Genomic DNA, 20,818 nt, shown 5'->3' with positions numbered 1-20,818 from the left:
TCTGCTGCATTTAACTTTGAACATGTGAACTACGAGTAACTACAATCAGCCTGACATACAGTGGGGTCAAAAAGTATTTAGTCAGCCACTGATTGTGCAGGTTCTCCTACTTAGAAAGACGAGAGAGGTCTGTAATGTTCATCATAGGTACACTTCAACTATGAGAGACAAAATGAGAAAAAAAAATCCAGGAAATCACATTGTATGATTTTTAAAGAATTTATTTGTAAATTATGGTGGAAAATAAGTATTTGGTCAATAACAAAAGTTCAACTCAATACTTTGTAACATAACCTTTGTTGGCAATGACAGAGGTGAAACGTTTCCTGTAAGTCTTCACCAGGTTTGCACACACTGTAGCTGGTATTTTGGCCCATTCCTCCATGCAGATCTCCTCTAGAGCAGTGATGTTTTGGGGCTGTCGCTGGGCAACACGGACTCCACAAATTTTCTATGGGGTTGAGGTCTGGAGACTGGCTAGGCCACTCCAGGACCTTGAAATGCTTTTTACGGAGCCACTCCTTCGTTGCTCGAGCGGTGTGTTTGGGATCATTGTCATGCTGGAAGACCCAGCCACGTTCCATCTTCAATGCTCTCACTGATGGAAGGAGGTTTTGGCTTAAAATCTCATGATACATGGCCCCGTTCATTCTTCCCTTAACACGGATCAGTCGTCCTGTCCCCTTTGCAGAAAAACAGCCCCAAAGCACGATGTTTCCACCCCCATGCTTCACAGTAGGTATGGTGTTTACTCAGCATTCTTCTTCCTCCAAACACGACGAGTTGAGTTTTTACCAAAAAGTTCCATTTTGGTTTCATCTGACCACATGATATTCTCCCAATCCTCTTCTGGATCATCCATATGCTCTCTGGCAAAGACGGGCCTGGACACGTACTGGCTTAAGCAGGGGGACACGCCTGGCACTGCAGAATTTGAGTCCCTCTCGGCGTAGTGTGTTACTGATGGTAGCCTTTGTTACTTTGGTCCCAGTTTTCTGCAGGTCATTCATCAGGTCCCTCCGTGTAGTTCTGGGATTTTTGCTCACCATTCTCATGATCATTTTGACCCCACGGGATGAGATCTTGACCCCAAGGGAGATTATCAATGGTCTTGTATGTCTTCCATTTTCTTACAATTGTTCCCACAGTTGATTTATTCACACCAACCTGCCTGCCTATTGTAGATTCACTCTTCCCAGCCTGGTGCAGGTCTACAATTTTCTTCCTGGTGTCCTTCGACAGCTCTTTGGTCTTGGCCATGGTTGAGTTTGGAGTCTGACTGTTTGAGGCTGTGGACAGGTGTCTTTTATACAGATAACGAGGTCAAACAGGTGCCATTAATACAGGTAACGAGTGGAGGACAGAAGAGCTTCTTAAAGAAGAAGTTACAGGTCTGTGAGAGCCAGAAATCTTGCTTGTTTGTTATTGACCAAATACTTATTTTCCACCATCATTTACAAATAAATTCTTTAAAAATCCTACAATGTGATTTCCTGGATTTTTTTTTCTCATTTTGTCTCTCATAGTTGAAGTGTACCTATGATGAAAATTACAGACCTCTCTCATCTTTCTAAGTAGGAGAACTTGCACAATCAGTGGCTGACTAAATACTTTTTGACCCCACTGTATAATATCCCTATCAGCATGATAGAACAGTAAACATGGTGTTGCACAGCTCCAGGTATCAGGTTTTGATTATCTCCTTCTGATATATTTGTTTAATTGATAAAATAATCAAAGAATAATAAAGCCACATCTATATCTTTCACACTATAGACCTGCTGTGACTGATCAGGATGAAGCAGTAACAAAGATAAATGAATGAATGGTGTCCTGACCAAGTAAACATAGTGCTGTACAGCTCCAGGTATCAGGTTTTGATTATCTCTGTCTCAGCAGTCCTCCCACTTCCCAAAACCATGCCAGTAGGTGCCTCTGCTGCTTTAAATGACCTGTATATGTAATATGGTACGTGAATAAATGAGTATCAATCTAAGACTGACTGCCACCCTGACCTGTGTATACTGCTGATTTGCACCAGTTCTTCCTGGCATAGACTCTAAACCCATGCAGTCTTAAACTCAACGAAGAGGCTGTTGAGGATAGCTACAACGTACCTACAATACAAACATACACAAAACAAGACAAATACAATAACAACAATAACAACAACAATAACAAACTGACCCTGCTAACTTCCAGGCTAAACAGCTGCATTAGCTAGCTTGTTTGGTTGTCAACATACTAACAAGCAAGCCAATACCGCTAATATGTTTCGCCGATATTAACAACCACAAAACACAACACAAAGAAAATACGTTTAAGAATATTTACCTATATAATATATAAATACCGGTCGTTTTGAAGAATATTTAGCTGTCTAGCTACCCAGTGCTGTATTGTTTTGGGTCCTTAATGAATGCTGTCTACACCAAAGCCTGAACGCTGAACTAAGCTAGCGTTATTAACCTCTGAAACTCTTTACTCATTTATTATTCTACGACAAAATAAATACAAACAAACCATGTCTATAGGCTAACACGTATGTAACTGAATAAACAGAGAAAAAATGTGTGTGTGTAAATTCAGGAAAATACAAGAGCTTCTCAGACGTGTTGTTTCGTTTGCGGTCAGTGTTGAATCGACTCCAATTTAACTCCACAGCTGGAGTCGATTCAATGTGTCGAATCTTTTTAAAGTACTTTAAGTAGTACACATAAACAGTGTCTGGGTATTTAAATAGAATAGAATAAAATAGTACTACATGCAATTATTGTAATGTTATGTCATTTTAGTACTTAAAGTAATGTCATTTATAGAAATTACCATGGTGGTTTTTTAAAATGTGTTAAGAGCTGGTAAGGCATGTTCTTAATTATCATGTTTAATTATAATAATAATAATAACTTTGCAAAAAGAATAATGTAACATGCCAAACAAACATGTTAGACCAATCTTTATAGGCACCAGTGCATTATCCCTTGCACTTTTTGTAGTTTATCCACTGTGAATAAGAGATAAACTACAAGGATATTATTTATAATAATAATAATAATAATAATAATAACAATAATAATTTAATACAAACAATTTTTTAAATATAAACATTTATTACAATAACTATATTTACTACAAGATCTATATTTTTCTTAAGGTTTAGTTTCCATATTATTCTGTTCACAGAATCGATTCTTTACATTTGACTCCAAGACTCTTCTTACACTGCACTCATTCATTCAATGCGGGATTCAAAACAAACACTACACTACCGTAGTAGTATGTGTTACTAGTTCCTCAGACAGTTTATGTAAACTTATTAAACTGAAGTAACTGCTGGGTTCCATGAGAGCACAGGTGGACAGCAGGTAAAGTGTAAAATGTGAAATTAAAAGTGCTACATGATAAATTATTGTTAAAGCTAAGATGGTTTGTATTATTTAATGTGTATAACAGTTCAAGATCACTGTTTGCTTTATTTACATTTGATTTATATAAATAATTGTAAGCTACACATGAACTGTAAGCAAACTTTATATACAGTCATTTGTTTTGTGCACTGTCGCCTCACAGCAAGAAGGTTATGGGTTCGAACCCCAGGTGGGGCGGTCCGGGTCCTTTCTGTGTGGAGCTGGCATGTTCTCCCCGTGTCTGCGTGGGTTTACTCCGGGTGCTCCGGTTTCCTCCCACAGTCCAAAGACATGCAAGTAAGGTGTAAAAATTGTCCAAGACTGTGTTCGATATAACCTTGTGAACCGAAGAAACTTGTGTAATGAATAACTACCATTCCTGTCATGAATGTAACCAAAGTGTAAAAACATGACGTTAAAATCCTAATAAACAAACAAACATTTGTTTTGTTTTATATTTTTCGAGTTTAAACTCATTTTAACTCATTTTAACTCCTAATTTACTTCATTTACAACTTTACATAGAGTTAATTGTTTCTTAATGATTAAAGGTCAGGTCTACTATTTCCTCATTAGTGGTTACACTTTTCATTCTTTGACGATTTCTCTATGCCCACATAAATAGGGCTAGTTTGACTGAATTTGTTTAAAAAAAAAAATACGTTGGTCTTTTGCCAAGTTCTAAAAGAAGACCCAAATTCTCACTAAATGTATTCAGAGAGTCTGAAGGGTTGCTGTGCAATTAATTTTTTTATTAATTAATTTGGATTAATTTAATGCATGTTTTAAACACTTTGGTTACATTCATGACAGAACAGGTAGTTACTCATTACAAAAGATTCATCATTTTACAAGTTTAATGTCAAACACAGTCACGGACAATTCACCTCACTTCAAGAGTCAAGTCAAGAGAGGCTTTATTGTCATTTCAGCTATATGCAAGTACATATTGAAACAAAACGTTCCTCCAGGACCAGGGTGCAACATAGAAGAAAAAGTGCAAGACAATACAGTAAACAGTGCAGATAGACAACAGTACAATAAATACAAAAAGGCCTAAAATAAATACAAAAAGACATTTCTAATCTAAAAAAAGTAATTAAGGGAGACAAGACTAGAGACAAGTGTTGCTCAGTACATGGTATTGAGTACATTTACATTTTCGGCATTTAGCAGACGCTTTTATCCAAAGCGACATTGTCTAAGCAGTTGAGGGTTAAGGGCCTTGCTCAAGGGCCCAACAGTGACAACCTGGTAAATGGTACGTGAGGTAGAAAAGCATATTCTGATATGCAGTTAGCAGTGTAGGGTTTTTATAGTAACGGAGGTAAAAGAATAAGGTGCAAAAATGCAAAAACTTGTGCACATTGCAATATTGTGCAAAGATGCAAGTAATACAGTCACAGTAGTACAATACAGTAGTTGTATGTATTTAGGTTGTGTGTGTGTCAGAGTCCATCATGTATGTATGTGTGTGTTTGGACTGTGGGAGGAAACTGGAGCTCCCGGAGGAAACCCACACAGACACGGACCCGGACCGCCCAAAACGGGGATTGATCCCAGGACCTCCTTGCTGTGAAGCAACAGTGCTACCCACTGAGCCACTGTGCCGAGGTTGCTGTACAACATGATATTTAAGCTTCATTGCAGTTTGTTGTTCATTATAAAAAATGGGAGAGCAGGGACATTTCTTGCAGAATCTCTAAACCCACTGCAGTGAGTTAGCTTGACTGTGATCAGTCTGCAGTGCAGTGACACTGACATGGTGGTGGTGTGTTAGTGTGTGTTGTGCTGGTATGAGTGGATCAGACACAGCAGCGCTGCTGGAGTTTTTAAATACCGAGTCCACTCACTGTCCACTCTATTAGACACTCCTACCTAGATGGTCCACCTTGTAGATGAGACGATCGCTCATCTATTGCTGCTGTTTGAGTTGGTCATCTTCTAGACCTTCATCAGTGGTCACAGGACGCTGCCTACGGGGCACTGTTGGCTGGATATTTTTGGTTGGTGGACTATTCTCAGTCCAGCAGTGACAGTGAGGTGTTTGCAGTGACTCCATCAGCATTGCTGTGTCTTTTCCACTCATACCAGCACAACACACACTAACACACCACCATAATACCTGCTCTGTAGTGGTCCTGGGAGAGTCCTGACCATTGAAAGAGGGCTAACAAAGCATGCAGAAACACAGATGGACTACAGTCAGTAATTGTAGAACTACAAAGTGCTTCTATATGGTAAGTGGAGCTGATAAAATGAACAGTGAGTGTAGAAACAAGGAGGTGGTTTTAATGTTATGGCTGATGGGTGTATATTGCTTGGTTATTTAATATCATAAGCGGTTTCAAGAAATATAAGAATGTGGCCAGTTTTGAAATGACACATTCCAATTTTTTGGTTAAATTGAGGTTGCCTGACTGCAGTGTTGAATTTGGTCCTTTTCTTGTTTGTAAAGAGTCGTATCAGATATCCGGTATGACGTGAAATTTTAACCTTTATTTATCAGTATCATATCAGAAATGGATGTTTCTCATTTGAATAAATTCTTGATTTGAATTCAGTCTGAAGTGTGCGTTAACTATAGCTGATTAGAAAATGTAGGCTGTCTCATAACCGACAGCCAAGCTTTCCGACTGCCTGAGGTCTGCTGGAGATTTGAGCAGATTAGCACACTGCTGTTCAAATGCTAGCCCACATGCAGGGGATCGAATTAATGAAGGATTTTCTTGTCTACTGTCAATCATGTCTAGAAATAATCACTGCAGGTGCTATAGGCATGTGTCCAACACAGAGCACAATTCCAGCTATTTCTGACCTATTGAAACGGTTTATCACATGAGAGGAGGATGCAGGCACTCGGTTTTCAGTTTAAAGACTGCAATTCAGGGACTGCTTCCTCCAGCTCTGATCTGAATGATGGCACTGAATGTTTTATCGTTTGAAGCTTTTCTGGTTCTGTTGGATTGCAGTATGTGATCTTTTGACTCGATTTCGGATTGAATGGTTTCGCATCTATTTGCAAGTTCTTCACCAGTAGTGTGTAAATGTAGGATGCAGCAACAAAAACAACTACTTCTATTGACTTCATTAATATGCAGACAGGTGACAAAGGGGGAAATTTCAATAAATTTGTGGACAAATGTATGTTTTGTAGAAGTTAAGACAGCACTGATGCTACTCTGTCTGTACTAAGTTGATTAGGACAATGTATTTATTAATTACTGTATATTTTTGTGTTGATTTTGTCCACTGATTTGTGTGTTTGTGTGTTATCAGGACATGGCTCAAGAAGTAGATGTTATAGTAGTGGGTTCCTGTATGACCGATCTGGTCAGGTAAGCAAATAAATCTTGGTTTTTATGGACATGTCTGATTGAGGACAGTATTGCACTTGTATTTACATTGACATGTATTTATTTGCCAGGTGCTTTTATTTAAAGTGACTTATAATTAAGACATGATGAGGAAATTCAGCCTGGCAGATTTAAGCTTAAATAAGAAGCTGTTTCTCTACATACCTTTTTAGCCCGCTTTCACCCTGTTCTTCAATGGTCAGGACCCCCACAGGACCACCACAGAGCAGGTATTATTTAGGTGGTGGATCATTCTCAGCACTGCAGTGACACTGACACGGTGGTGGTGTGTTAGTGTGTGTTGTGCTGATATGAGTGGGTCAGACACAGCAGCGCTGCTGGAGTTTTTAAATACCGAGTCCACTCACTGTCCACTCTATTAGACACTCCTACCTAGTTGGTCCACCTTGTAGATGTAAAGTCAGAGACGATCGCTCATCTATTGCTGCTGTTTGAGTTGGTCATCTTCTAGACCTTCATCTGAACAGCTCAAATACAAATCTGTTTGTTTATTAGGATTTTAACATCATGTTTACATGGGCGGCACAGTGGCTAAGTGGGTAGCACTGTCGCATCACAGCAAGAAGGTCCTGGGTTCGATCCCCAGGTGGGGCGGTTTTGGAAGAAGGCTCCATCTCACCCCTACGTTTAGAACCTGTATGGACTATTTTAAAGTAAAGCTATTTGAAAAGCATAGACTTGTCCTACTCTCTCTTAGCTTTGTTAAATGCGTATATTGTTACTGATCTCCTATATGTAACACATGATATGCAGTATGACTACCATTTACACTCATATTCACTCATCTGGAACACAGACGTTGCAGTTTTAAAATAACTCAGGAACTGGATGCTCTTTCCATTAGAAGCTAAATGCAGCCCGTCATTAGCAGATAGAGGAACTGCCTTCCGTCTGTGTGGGTTATTAATATTTGTTTCTAAATTGTGAATCACTGCTTATTAGTCACATTGACAGTTTGTTCAGCTTTTTCCAAACTCAAGCATCTACAGTCATGACGACGAGACTTCTACATTTCTAAATTTTTAGGTTTTTTTTTAGAAAATAGAGAGGCAGGACACATTTTTTCTACCCTTGGTAAGTACTGATTCAGACGTGGAATGATGAAAAGACGAGGTTTGATGAGTTTAATGTGGAGAAGCTCCAGTGATGTGCAGAGAGCACTAAACTTATTTCCATTAACCACCTTGGGGATGAATTGGAATTACAGGAATAATAATTGGAATAACAGGTCTTCAATTTCAACATTAGTGCCAGACCACACCAAATACTCTTTTGACTGAATAGCCACAAATTCCCACAGACACATTCCAAATGTGGAGGAACGCCCTCTCAAAGAGTGAATGCTGGTATACATTTACATTTTCGGCATTTAGCAGATGCTTTTATCCAAAGCGACTTACAGTCTATGCAATTGAGGGTTAAGGACCTTGCTCAAGGGCCCAACAGTGGCAACCTGGCAGTGGTGGGGTTTTGAACCAGCGACCTTCTGCTTACTAGTCCAGTACCTGAACCGCTAGGCTACAATTGCCCCACATGGTATAGCTGCGAAGTGGGAGTTCAATATAAAAGGGCAGTTGTAGCCTAGTGGTTAAGGTACTGGACTAGTGATCAAAAGGTCGCTGGTTCAAGCCCCATCACTGCCAGGTTGCAAACTGTTGGGTCCTTCAGCAAGGCCATTAACCCTCAATTGCTTAGACTGTTTACTGTCACAGTACTGTAGGTCACTTTGGATAAAAGCGTCTGCTAAATGCCAAAAAATATATAAATGTAAAAAATATATATATTTTATGTCAGAAAGTATATCATTGTTCAGTTTTTGTGCTCTATAGTCCATATTTAGGTGATCAAAAGAATTTAAAAGCAGAAATGAGGGCGCATTTAATACCTGCTTATTTAAATATCAATTCAAGCATTCATTTCCCTTTAATTGTAATTATTATATATTATACATTTTATTTATTAGATTTGTTTTCCCAGTGTTTTGAGTTGCCTTAGTGCAATTATGTTTATTAATACTCCTGTCAATATCTCAGTATCTGTGCTAGTGATCTGTAGATTGTGAATTTAAATCCCAGGATTGTCACAGATACAATGTCAATCTGTCTTTAGCAAGATGCTTAACTACATTTGCATTTACAAATTTGGCATTTAGGAGGAGCTCTTATCCAGAGCGAGACATTCCCCTACTCTAGTAGTCCAAGGATACCCATCTGGTAAAACCCTGTTAGAGTAAAGATATAGGTAATAGATTTTTTAGAAGTACATGTTAGTTCTTACTTAACTTACTTGTAGCTATCATGATAGTGTGGTCGATCTCTGCGGATCCCTGTAGCAATTATCTAACACAGTACAGCGTAAATGCATGGAAATAAAGAACGTCATTCAGTTACAGAATCATTATTAGCTTTTATATACACTTATTCATATTTATATCAGGCATAAAAAACTTTAATTTTTACTAACATCATCATCCTGGTCAGGGTCAATGTGGGTCTGAAACTACCCTGTAGATCACAGTAGGCACCATTTACTTATCTGTTCCTGCTGTTCTTCAATGGTCAGGACCCCCACAGGACCACCACAGAGCAGGTATTATTTAGGTGGTGGATCATTCTCAGCACTGCAGTGACACTGACATGGTGGTGGTGTGTTGGTGTGTGTTGTGTTGGTATGAGTGGATAAGACAGCGGCGCTAATGGAGTTTTTAAACACCTCACTGTCCCTGCTGGACTGAGAATAGTCCACCAACCAAAAATACATCCAGCCAACAGCGTTCCATGTGCAGCGTCCTGTGACCACTGATAAAGGTCAAGATGACCAACTCAAACAGCAGCAATACGTAGATGAGCGATCGTCTCTGACTTTACATCTATGAGGAGAACCAACTAGGTAGGAGTGTCTAATAGAGTGGACAGTGAGTGGACACAGTATTTTAAAACTCCAGCAGCGCTGCTGTGTCTGATCCACTCATACCAGCACAACACACACTAACACACCACCACCATGTCAGTGTCAGTGCAGTGCTGAGAATGATCCACCACCTAAATAATACCTGCTCTGTGGTGGTCCTGTGGGGGTCCTGACCATTGAAGAATAGAGTGAAAGCAGGCTAAAAAGATATGTAGAGATATAAATGGACTACAGTCAGTAATTGTAGAACTACAAAGTGTTTCTATATGGTAAGTGGAGCTGATAAAATGGACACTGAGTGTAGAAACAGGGAGGTGGTTTTAATGTTATGGCTGATTGGTATATATATTAGATATATTCATGGAGATTGTGCATTTTGTTTGCTATACTGTGACATTCATTAGCACCATCTAAGTGACTGAAAAGCTGAACTTATTAAACACACATGGTGTGAGTTCAGCATCTCCTGCCTTCTTTATTATCCTCTTATTACCAATTCCACCATCAACATTACCCTTTGAAAACCAGACACTGGCACTCTTAAAAAAGTGCAAAATAACAAACAGACTTTTCTATTGCTTAATTAATGCAGACATACACCCGTCCAATCAAAGTGCCACGCATGACTTTGATGTGTGAAATCCAGTTTTCCCTCAGGCTGGTGTGTGGGTGTGAAAGGCTTTTTTTTTTGGCCGTGTCTGGGTGGCAGTCAGACAGTAATGTCTACAGTATCTGTGTGGTTGAGTTAAAGCCATGGTGCCACCTACTGATCTGATCGGCTTAGCAGTTCAACCACAAACAGTTGTTAATAAGGGTGGGGGTGTCAACTTTTCAGTCTTACTGACAAGACAGTGGACAAAGCAGTCTGAATATTTTTGGTGCAAAAACAATTTTAGTCATTAATGATGAGCAGTGTCTCATACTGAATCAAAAATGAATTTGAGGCAGGGGGTCTGGGCAGGAATCTGGATTACCTGAAGGAAACCCATTTAGACATGAGGTGAGGCAGGTTAAAGCAGTGGCTGAATTGATTTGGCTTGTTAATGTCTAATTTTTAGTCTCCTTTCATCTGCTGGATCAGTTTTTTAATGCAATTTCAATATGTAGTAATTCTGCATGCCAGATTATTATTATTATTATTATTATTTATTTATTAGAATTTTAACATCATGTTTTACACACTTCGGTTACATCCATGACAGGGCAGGTAGTTACTGGTTACACAAGATTTATCAGTTTAAGTCTTTGATGTCAAAAACAGTGGACAATTTGTATCTCTAATTCACCTCACTTGCATGTCTTTGGACTGTGGGAGGAAACCCACGCAGACATGGGAAGAACATGCAAACTCCAAACAGAAAGGACCTAGACCGCCCCACCTAGGAATCGAACCCAGGACCTTCTTGCTGTGAGGTTACAGTCTTACCCACCGAGCCACCCCTGTATGTCAGACAGACTAAATAATACAATATTACTGTATATAAATAATTCCATTAAGCTGCTCCTGCTACAATTTTACTGTATATATGCTTATCTATTAAATTATCAAATTATGTTACATTATGAACAATTATACAAATAAACAACAGGTTAACACTTTCAATTAATGTACACCGATCAACGGTAACATTAAAACCACCTCCTTGTTTCTACACTCACTGTCCGTTTTATCAGCTCCACTTACCATATAGAAGCACTTTGTAGTTCTACAATTACTGACTGTAGTCCATCTGTTACTCTGAATGCTTTGCTAACCCCCTTTCATGCTGTTATTCAATAGTCAGGACTCTCCTAGGACCACCACAGGACCATCACAGAGTAGGTATTATTTGGGTGGTGGATCATTCTCAGCACAGTAGTGACACTGACATGGCGGTGGTGTGTTAGTGTGTGTTGAGTGGATAAGACACAGCAGCGCTGATGGAGTTTTTAAACACCTAACTGTCCCTGCTGGACTGAGAATAGTCCACCAACCATAAATAACCAGCCAGCAGTTTCCTGTGACCACTGATGAAGGTTTAGAAGATGACCAACTCAAACAGCAGCAATAGATGAGCGATCGTCTCTGACTTTACATCTACAAGGTGGACCAACTAGGTAGGAGTGTCTAATAGAGTGGACAGTGAGTGGACATGGTATTTAAAAACTCCAGCAGCGCTGCTGTATCTGATCCACTCATACCAGCACAACACACACTAACACACCTCCACCATGTCAGTGTCACTGCAGTGCTGAGAATGATCCACCACCCAAATAATACCTGCTCTGTGGTGGTCCTGTGGGGGTCCTGACCATTGAAGAACAGGGTGAAAGCAGGTTAAAAAGGTATGTAGAGAAACAGATGGACTACAGTTAGTAATAGTGGAAGTACAAAGTGCTTCTATATGGTAAGTGGAGCTGATAAAATGGACAGTGTGTATAGAAACAAGGAGGTGGTTTTAATGTTATGGCTGATCAGTGTATAGTCTTTTATCCTAAATAACTCATCCTTTTACATTCAGCTAAAAATATTTTTTTCCATGACTTCATTAGTCAATTATTTCTGTATTACATCTAGGAAAAGCTTTTAGTGAAGCAATCATGCATTCATTCATAAATTCCTCATAAAACGTCAAACTGATACTCATGTGGTATTAAATGCTACATTAAACACAATAGTGTGTTCAGATCTTCCATTCTCGTTTGCTTGAATATCTGGAAACTCCTCACTATCTGACATTAGTCACAACCTCCAGGTTCCCACGTAAATAAACCCTTGGTTTTGTGTCAGACTGTACGTTCAAACTTTAATCTTGGACAGACTCGGTCGTTTTCTCTCCCCGATTTGCTGAAAGAGATAAAGGATGTGAGCAGTAAATCACTGTGCGACTCACGTCACCGCACACCTGTTGTGGTACATTGTGGTTTTAATGTGTAGGCAGAGCTCTGTCTGTCGACGTTCTTAATATGTCTGATTGATTGACTGTTCAGACATTTCTCTTTATCACACAATAAGTTATGTGTCTGATGAGGACAGGTGTGGTTAGATCGACGCTTTCACCTGACTCCAGACGCTGACTCAGACAGACCTCATAGGATTTTTGACTCCTTATCAAATAACAAACATCAGCAGTGGAACATTGGTGCTCTTTATTAGTGGTTCTCAAGCTTTTTTTACCTCTTAGACTCCCTTGTGTTGAAATTAATTTTCAGGGACCCCCTTGACATGGGTTATGAAAATATTCTTATGCTTTCAGCTATGACAAAAGATATTGGTTTATTATCTTGGTATTTTCTGATTTTGGTTGATGTAGTTGGGATGGTGGGAGCTTCCTCACCTTTGTCTGCTTCAGTGGGATCTGCATCAACAACTGAATCAGAAGCATTCAACAGGATCCCTCTCTAGGGTCACAAGGGTCTCGGCCCTCTGGTTATGAGCTACTGCTCTATATGGTCACACTCGTTTATTTTCATGAAAATTGTGCTACCTTTTAGAGGTGATCATAAGCGGCGGTTTTACATAGGCTATAGACCAGATGCTTTGCACAGTCTGAGCTTACATTGCATATAACATTAGCTTTAACAATATATTAAAGTTGTAGCTCACAATGCAACTCAGCACTAGCGTTTGAAAGATACAGTAAAATAGTAAAATACTGTGGCTTTGTATACATTGAGTGTATGTGCTTGACTGGCCTGCCTGCAGTCCAGATCTGTCTCCTATTTAAAATGTATGGTGCATCATGAAGAGACGAATCAGACAGGTGACAACGGACTATTGAGCTTCTGTCCCAACATATACTGTATATACACCGATCAGCCATGACCACCTCCTTGTTTCTACACTCACTGTCCATTTTATCAGCTCCACTTACCATATAGAAGCACTTTGTAGTTCTACAATTACTGACTGTAGTCCATGTGTTTCTCTACATGCTTTTTTTACCCTGCTTTCACCCTGTTCTTCAATGGTCAGAACCCCCACAGAACCACCACAGAGTAGGTATTATTTATGTGGTGGGTCATTCTCAGCACTGCAGTGATGCTGACATGGTGGTGGTGTGTTAGTGTGTGTTGTGCTGGTCAGAGTGGATCAGACACAGCAGCGCTGCTGGAGTTTTTAAATACTGCGTCCACTCACTGTCCACTCTATTAGACCTCCTACCTGGCTGGTTCACCCTGTAGATGTAAAGTCAGATACGATCGCTCATCTATTGCTGCTGTTTGAGTTGGTCATCTTCTAGACCTTCATCAATGGTCACAAGACGCTGCCCACGGGGCGTTGTTGGCTGGATATATTTTTGGTTGGTGGACTATTCTCAGTCCAGCAGTGACAGTGAGGTGTTTAAAAACTCCAGCAGCATTGCTGTGTCTTATCCACTCATACCAGCACAACACACACTAACACACCACCACCATGTCAGTGTCACTGCAGTGCTGAGAATGATCCACCACCTAAATAATACCTACTCTGTAGTGGTCCTATGGGGGGTCCTGACCATTGAAGAACAGCATGAACAACAAATGAACTTCTATATGGTAAGTGGAGCTGATAAAATGGACAGTGAGTATAGAAACAAAGAGATGGTTTAATGTTATGGCTGATCAGTGTAATTGTTCATTTAAATGTTCTATACATTTTAAGAAATTATTCATACATGAAGTATATTAATATTTATTTAATACTGACACAAACATCCCTTTATACTGGAGAAAAAAATGCAATAACATTACAGTTGGTAAACGATTAGCATGCGGCCTCTTCAGCTGGAAAAAATGTGTATGTTTTTAAAGCATAAACAGCTGGATTCTTTTATTTGACGCAATAAACTCTACGGCTTAACAAACCGACACACTGTGACGGATTATTCAGATGATTGGGCCAAATTGTAGCCCTGTTTTCATTGAAATAGGTTTCTTCCATAGCCCCTCTTTACCCACAATAAACAAAACATGCTGTAAAGCCAAGCAGACAAAAACAAGTTTATCTGCACTCCTCCAAAATCAAAAGCACAGCCTCTCGGACTTGGACTGGATCCAGACCATAACTTACTTTTTGGGGGGGTTGAGAGTTTTTTTCTTCTGTTCTTCAATAGGCTGAGTAATGGCTGCCGTTCTGGTTGGGTGAGAAACACACAGAGCGCTCTCTCTGTAATGTCATGCATAGGAGCAATTACCTTTTTGATTGTATACTTAGAAGCTTGAGAAATAAGGGACTCATAAACAGCTCTTATGATCATTTTATTCCAGTAAATGCCCCCCACCAGACTCCCACCCAGCGCCTCTACTTTGTTTCATTCAGAGTGGGTGAATGGGTGCACTACTTAGTGCAGTTGAAGGCGGCTTTGTACATATTTAGGAACATGAATCATGTTACATACATGACTCAGTCAGTGGCAGTGAATCATGTGACCATGTCTTGTTTTGCAATCTGTTCAAAGTGTCCTATAAACACTTCCAGTCTGACCCTGACCGGCCATTCTGCTGGTCATTGAGTGAGCACGTTATAAACAAACAATGCAAGCTTCTGGTATTGCTATTCATTCATTACACCTTGTCCACTTTTATACGAGGACTCTTCAAAAAGTTTACACTGATGCACCGCTGCTTTCACATCATCATCACATGAAAATCTTCTTCCCTTTAAAGCTTCTGTGAGCGTCCAAAAAAGTGTAAATCAGATCCGGACTATAAGCTCTCCCAGTCTCTTAGACACTCATCGTTTTCAACCACAATATATATATATATATATATATATATATATATATATATATACAGTGTATCACAAAAGTGAGTACACCCCTCACATTTCTGCAAATATTTTATTATATCTTTTCATGGGACAACACTATAGACATGAACCTTGGATATAACTTAGAGTAGTCAGTGTACAGCTTGTATAGCAGTGTAGATTTACTGTCTTCTGAAAATAACTCAACACACAGCCATTAATGTCTAAATGGCTGGCAACATAAGTGAGTACACCCCACAGTGAACATGTCCAAATTGTGCCTAAAGTGTCAATATTTTGTGTGACCACCATTATTATCACTGCCTTAACCCTCCTGGGCATGGAATTCACCAGAGCTGCACAGGTTGCTACTGGAATCCTCTTCCACTCCTCCATGATGACATCACGGAGCTGGTGGATGTTAGACACCTTGAACTCCTCCACCTTCCACTTGAGGATGCGCCACAGGTGCTCAATTGGGTTTAGTCCATCACCTTTACCTTCAGCTTCCTCAGCAAGGCAGTTGTCATCTTGGAGGTTGTGTTTGGGGTCATTATCCTGTTGGAAAACTGCCATGAGGCCCAGTTTTCGAAGGGAGGGGATCATGCTCTGTTTCAGAATGTCACAGTACATGTTGGAATTCATGTTTCCCTCAACGAACTGCAGCTCCCCAGTGCCAGCAACACTCATGCAGCCCAAGACCATGATGCTACCACCACCATGCTTGACTGTAGGCAAGATACAGTCGTCTCGGTACTTCTCACCAGGGCGCCGCCACACATGCTGGACACCATCTGAGTAAAACAAGTTTATCTTGGTCTCGTCAGACCACAGGGCATTCCAGTAATCCATGTTCTTGGACTGCTTGTCTTCAGCAAACTGTTTGCTGGCTTTCTTGTGCGTCAGCTTCCTTCTGGGATGACGACCATGCAGACCGAGTTGATGCAGTGTGCGGTGTATGGTCTGAGCACTGACAGGCTGACCTCCCACGTCTTCAACCTCTGCAGCAATGCTGGCAGCACTCATGTGTCTATTTTTTAAAGCCAACCTCTGGATATGACGCCGAACACGTGGACTCAACTTCTTTGGTCGACCCTGGCGAAGCCTGTTCCGAGTGGAACCTGTCCTGGAAAACCGCTGTATGACCTTGGCCACCATGCTGTAGCTCAGTTTCAGGGTGTTAGCAATATTCTTATAGCCCAGGCCATGTTTGTGGAGAGCAACAATTCTATTTCTCACATCCTCAGAGAGTTCTTTGCCATGAGGTGCCATGTTGAATATCCAGTGGCCAGTATGAGAGAATTGTACCCAAAACACCAAATTTAACAGCCCTGCTCCCCATTTACACCTGGGACCTTGACACATGACACCAGGGAGGGACAACGACACATTTGGGCACAATTTGGACATGTTCACTGTGGGGTGTACTCACTTATGTTGCCAGCTATTTAGACATTAATGGCTGTGTGTTGAGTTATTTTCAGAAGACAGTAAATCTACACTGCTATACAAGATGTACACTGACTACTCTAAGTTATATCCAAGTTTCATGTCTATAGTGTTGTTCCATGAAAAGATATAATGAAATATTTGCAGAAATGTGAGGGGTGTACTCACTTTCGTGATACACTGTATATATATACAGTGTATCACGAAAGTGAGTACACCCCTCACATTTCTGCAGATATTTAAGTATATCTTTTCATGGGACAACACTGACAAAATGACACTTTGACACAATGAAAAGTAGTCTGTGTGCAGCTTATATAACAGTGTAAATTTATTCTTCCCTCAAAATAACTCAATATACAGCCATTAATGTCTAAACCACCGGCAACAAAAGTGAGTACACCCCTTAGTGAAAGTTCCTGAAGTGTCAATATTTTGTGTGGCCACCATTATTTCCCAGAACTGCCTTAACTCTCCTGGGCATGGAGTTTATCAGAGCTTCACAGGTTGCCACTGGAATGCTTTTCCACTCCTCCATGACGACATCACGGAGCTGGCGGATATTCGAGACTTTGCGCTCCTCCACCTTCCGCTTGAGGATGCCCCAAAGATGTTCTGTTGGGTTTAGGTCTGGAGACATGCTTGGCCAGTCCATCACCTTTACCCTCAGCCTCTTCAATAAAGCAGTGGTCGTCTTAGAGGTGTGTTTGGGGTCATTATCATGCTGGAACACTGCCCTGCGACCCAGTTTCCGGAGGGAGGGGATCATGCTCTGCTTCAGTATTTCACAGTACATATTGGAGTTCATGTGTCCCTCAATGAAATGTAACTCCCCAACACCTGCTGCACTCATGCAGCCCCAGACCATGGCATTCCCACCACCATGCTTGACTGTAGGCATGACACACTTATCTTTGTACTCCTCACCTGATTGCCGCCACACATGCTTGAGACCATCTGAACCAAACAAATTAATCTTGGTCTCATCAGACCATAGGACATGGTTCCAGTAATCCATGTCCTTTGTTGACATGTCTTCAGCAAACTGTTTGCGGGCTTTCTTGTGTAGAGACTTCAGAAGAGGCTTCCTTCTGGGGTGACAGCCATGCAGACCAATTTGATGTAGTGTGCGGCGTATGGTCTGAGCACTGACAGGCTGACCCCCCACCTTTTCAATCTCTGCAGCAATGCTGACAGCACTCCTGTGCCTATCTTTCAAAGACAGCAGTTGGATGTGACGCTGAGCACGTGCACTCAGCTTCTTTGGACGACCAACGCGAGGTCTGTTCTGAGTGGACCCTGCTCTTTTAAAACACTGGATGATCTTGGCCACTGTGCTGCAGCTCAGTTTCAGGGTGTTGGCAATCTTCTTGTAGCCTTGGCCATCTTCATGTAGCGCAACAATTCGTCTTTTAAGATCCTCAGAGAGTTCTTTGCCATGAGGTGCCATGTTGGAACTTTCAGTGACCAGTATGAGAGAGTGTGAGAGCTGTACTACTAAATTGAACACACCTGCTCCCTATGCACACCTGAGACCTAGTAACACTAACAAATCACATGACATTTTGGAGGGAAAATGACAAGCAGTGCTCAATTTGGACATTTAGGGGTGTAGTCTCTTAGGGGTGTACTCACTTTTGTTGCCGGTGGTTTAGACATTAATGGCTGTATATTGAGTTATTTTGAGGGAAGAATAAATTTACACTGTTATATAAGCTGCACACAGACTACTTTTTATTGTGTCAAAGTGTCATTTTGTCAGTGTTGTCCCATGAAAAGATATACTTAAATATCTGCAGAAATGTGAGGGGTGTACTCACTTTTGTGATACACTGTATATATATATATATATATTTTCAACATAGCATGATAATGACCCCAAACACACCTCTAAGACGACCACTGCTTTATTGAAGAGGCTGAGGGTAAAGGTGATGGACTGGCCAAGCATGTCTCCAGACCTAAACCCAATAGAACATCTTTTGGGCATCCTCAAGCGGAAGGTGGAGGAGCGCAAAGTCTCGAATATCCGCCAGCTCCGTGATGTCGTCATGGAGGAGTGGAAAAGCATTCCAGTGGCAACCTGTGAAGCTCTGGTAAACTCCATGCCCAGGAGAGTTAAGGCAGTTCTGGGAAATAATGGTGGCCACACAAAATATTGACACTTCAGGAACTTTCACTAAGGGGTGTACTCACTTTTGTTGCCAGTGGTTTAGACATTAATGGCTGTATATTGAGTTATTTTGAGGGAAGAATAAATTTTCACTGTTATATAAGCTGCACACAGACTACTTTTCATTGTGTCAAAGTGTCATTTTGTCAGTGTTGTCCCATGAAAAGATATACTTAAATATCTGCAGAAATGTGAGGGGTGTACTCACTTTTGTGATACACTGTATATATATATATATATACAGTGTATCACAAAAGTGAGTACACCCCTCACATTAAAAAACTTGGATATATAATGGCTCAAAAGTGAGTACACCCCTCACATTATAAAACTTGGATATAACTTAGAGTAGTCAGTGTACAACTTGTATAGCAGTGTAGATTTACTGTCTTCTGATAATAACTCAACACACAGCCATTAATGTCTAAACGGCTGGCAACATAAGTGAGTACACCCCACAGTGAACATGTCCAAATTGTGCCCAAAGTGTCAATATTTTGTGTGACCACCATTATTATCCAGCACTGCCTTAACCCTCCTGGGCATGGAATTCACCAGAGCTGCACAGGTTGCTACTGGAATCCTCTTCCACTCCTCCATGATGACATCACGGAGCTGGTGGATGTTAGACACCTTGAACTCCTCCACCTTCCACTTGAGGATGTGCCACAGGTGCTCAATTGGGTTTAGTCCATCACCTTTACCTTCAGCTTCCTCAGCAAGGCAGTTGTCATCTTGGAGGTTGTGTTTGGGGTCGTTATCCTGTTGGAAAACTGCCATGAGTTTTCGAAGGGAGGGGATCATGCTCTGTTTCAGAATGTCACAGTACATGTTGGAATTCATGTTTCCCTCAATGAACTGCAGCTCCCCAGTGGCAGCAACACTCATGCAGCCCAAGACCATGATGCTACCACCACCATGCTTGACTGTAGGCAAGATACAGTTGTCTTGGTACTTCTCACCAGGGCGCCGCCACACATGCTGGACACCATCTGAGCCAAACAAGTTTATCTTGGTCTCGTCAGACCACAGGGCATTCCAGTAATCCATGTTCTTGGACTGCTTGTCTTCAGCAAACTGTTTGCGGGCTTTCTTGTGCGTCAGCTTCCTTCTGGGATGACGACCATGCAGACCGAGTTGATGCAGTGTGCGGCGTATGGTCTGAGCACTGACAGGCTGACCTCCCACGTCTTCAACCTCTGCAGCAATGCTGGCAGCACTCATGTGTCTATTTTTTAAAGCCAACCTCTGGATATGACGCCGAACACGTGGACTCAACTTCTTTGGTCGACCCTGGCGAAGCCTGTTCCGAGTGGAACCTGTCCTGGAAAACCGCTGTATGACCTTGGCCACCATGCTGTAGCTCAGTTTCAGGGTGTTAGCAATCTTCTTATAGCCCAGGCCATCTTTGTGGAGAGCAACAATTCTATTTCTCACATCCTCAGAGAGTTCTTTGCCATGAGGTGCCATGTTGAATATCCAGTGGCCAGTATGAGAGAATTGTACCCAAAACACCAAGTTTAACAGCCCTGCTCCTCATTTACACCTGGGACCTTGACACATGACACCAGGGAGGGACAACGACACATTTGGGCACAATTTGGACATGTTCACTATGGGGTGTACTCACTTATGTTGCCAGCTATTTAGACATTAATGGCTGTGTGTTGAGTTATTTTCAGAAGACAGTAAATCTACACTGCTATACAAGCTGTACACTGACTACTCTAAGTTATATCCAAGTTTCATGTCTATAGTGTTGTCCCATGAAAAGATATAATGAAATATTTGC

The 20,818-nt window shown here is 41.0% G+C and overlaps 2 protein-coding genes across 7 annotated transcripts in view; one reads left to right on the top strand and one right to left on the bottom strand.

The window, feature by feature from the left end:
• babam2 (BRISC and BRCA1 A complex member 2) overlaps positions 1-2,421 on the bottom strand; it is a 148,173-nt gene extending 145,752 nt beyond the window's left edge. For 2 of the 4 annotated variants that reach the window (XM_063006776.1, XM_063006774.1), the window contains exons 1-2: positions 2,335-2,421; positions 2,016-2,117 (exon numbers count right to left, since the gene is read on the bottom strand). In XM_063006776.1, the coding sequence (XP_062862846.1) occupies positions 2,016-2,069 (54 nt within the window). In that variant the 5' untranslated portion in view covers positions 2,070-2,117; positions 2,335-2,421. The remainder of the gene's footprint in view (positions 1-2,015; positions 2,118-2,334) is intronic. The other 2 variants (XM_063006775.1, XM_063006778.1) reach the window with 2 other exon arrangements.
• The window catches only part of rbks (ribokinase), a 62,704-nt gene that overhangs the window by 7,126 nt on the left and 34,760 nt on the right, over positions 1-20,818 (top strand). Inside the window, exons 1-2 of one of the 3 annotated variants that reach the window (XM_063006773.1) lie at positions 3,252-3,365; positions 6,687-6,745. In XM_063006773.1, the coding sequence (XP_062862843.1) occupies positions 6,690-6,745 (56 nt within the window). In that variant the 5' untranslated portion in view covers positions 3,252-3,365; positions 6,687-6,689. Of the gene's footprint in view, positions 1-3,251; positions 3,366-5,557; positions 5,648-6,686; positions 6,746-20,818 lie in introns of those variants that run through there. The other 2 variants (XM_063006772.1, XM_063006770.1) reach the window with 2 other exon arrangements.

This window comes from Trichomycterus rosablanca, chromosome 13 (genome assembly GCF_030014385.1).
Source record: "Trichomycterus rosablanca isolate fTriRos1 chromosome 13, fTriRos1.hap1, whole genome shotgun sequence".
Lineage (NCBI taxonomy): Eukaryota > Metazoa > Chordata > Actinopteri > Siluriformes > Trichomycteridae > Trichomycterus > Trichomycterus rosablanca.
Note: the sequence above shows the minus strand (reverse complement) of the source record. Positions and strands in the feature narration are given on the sequence as shown.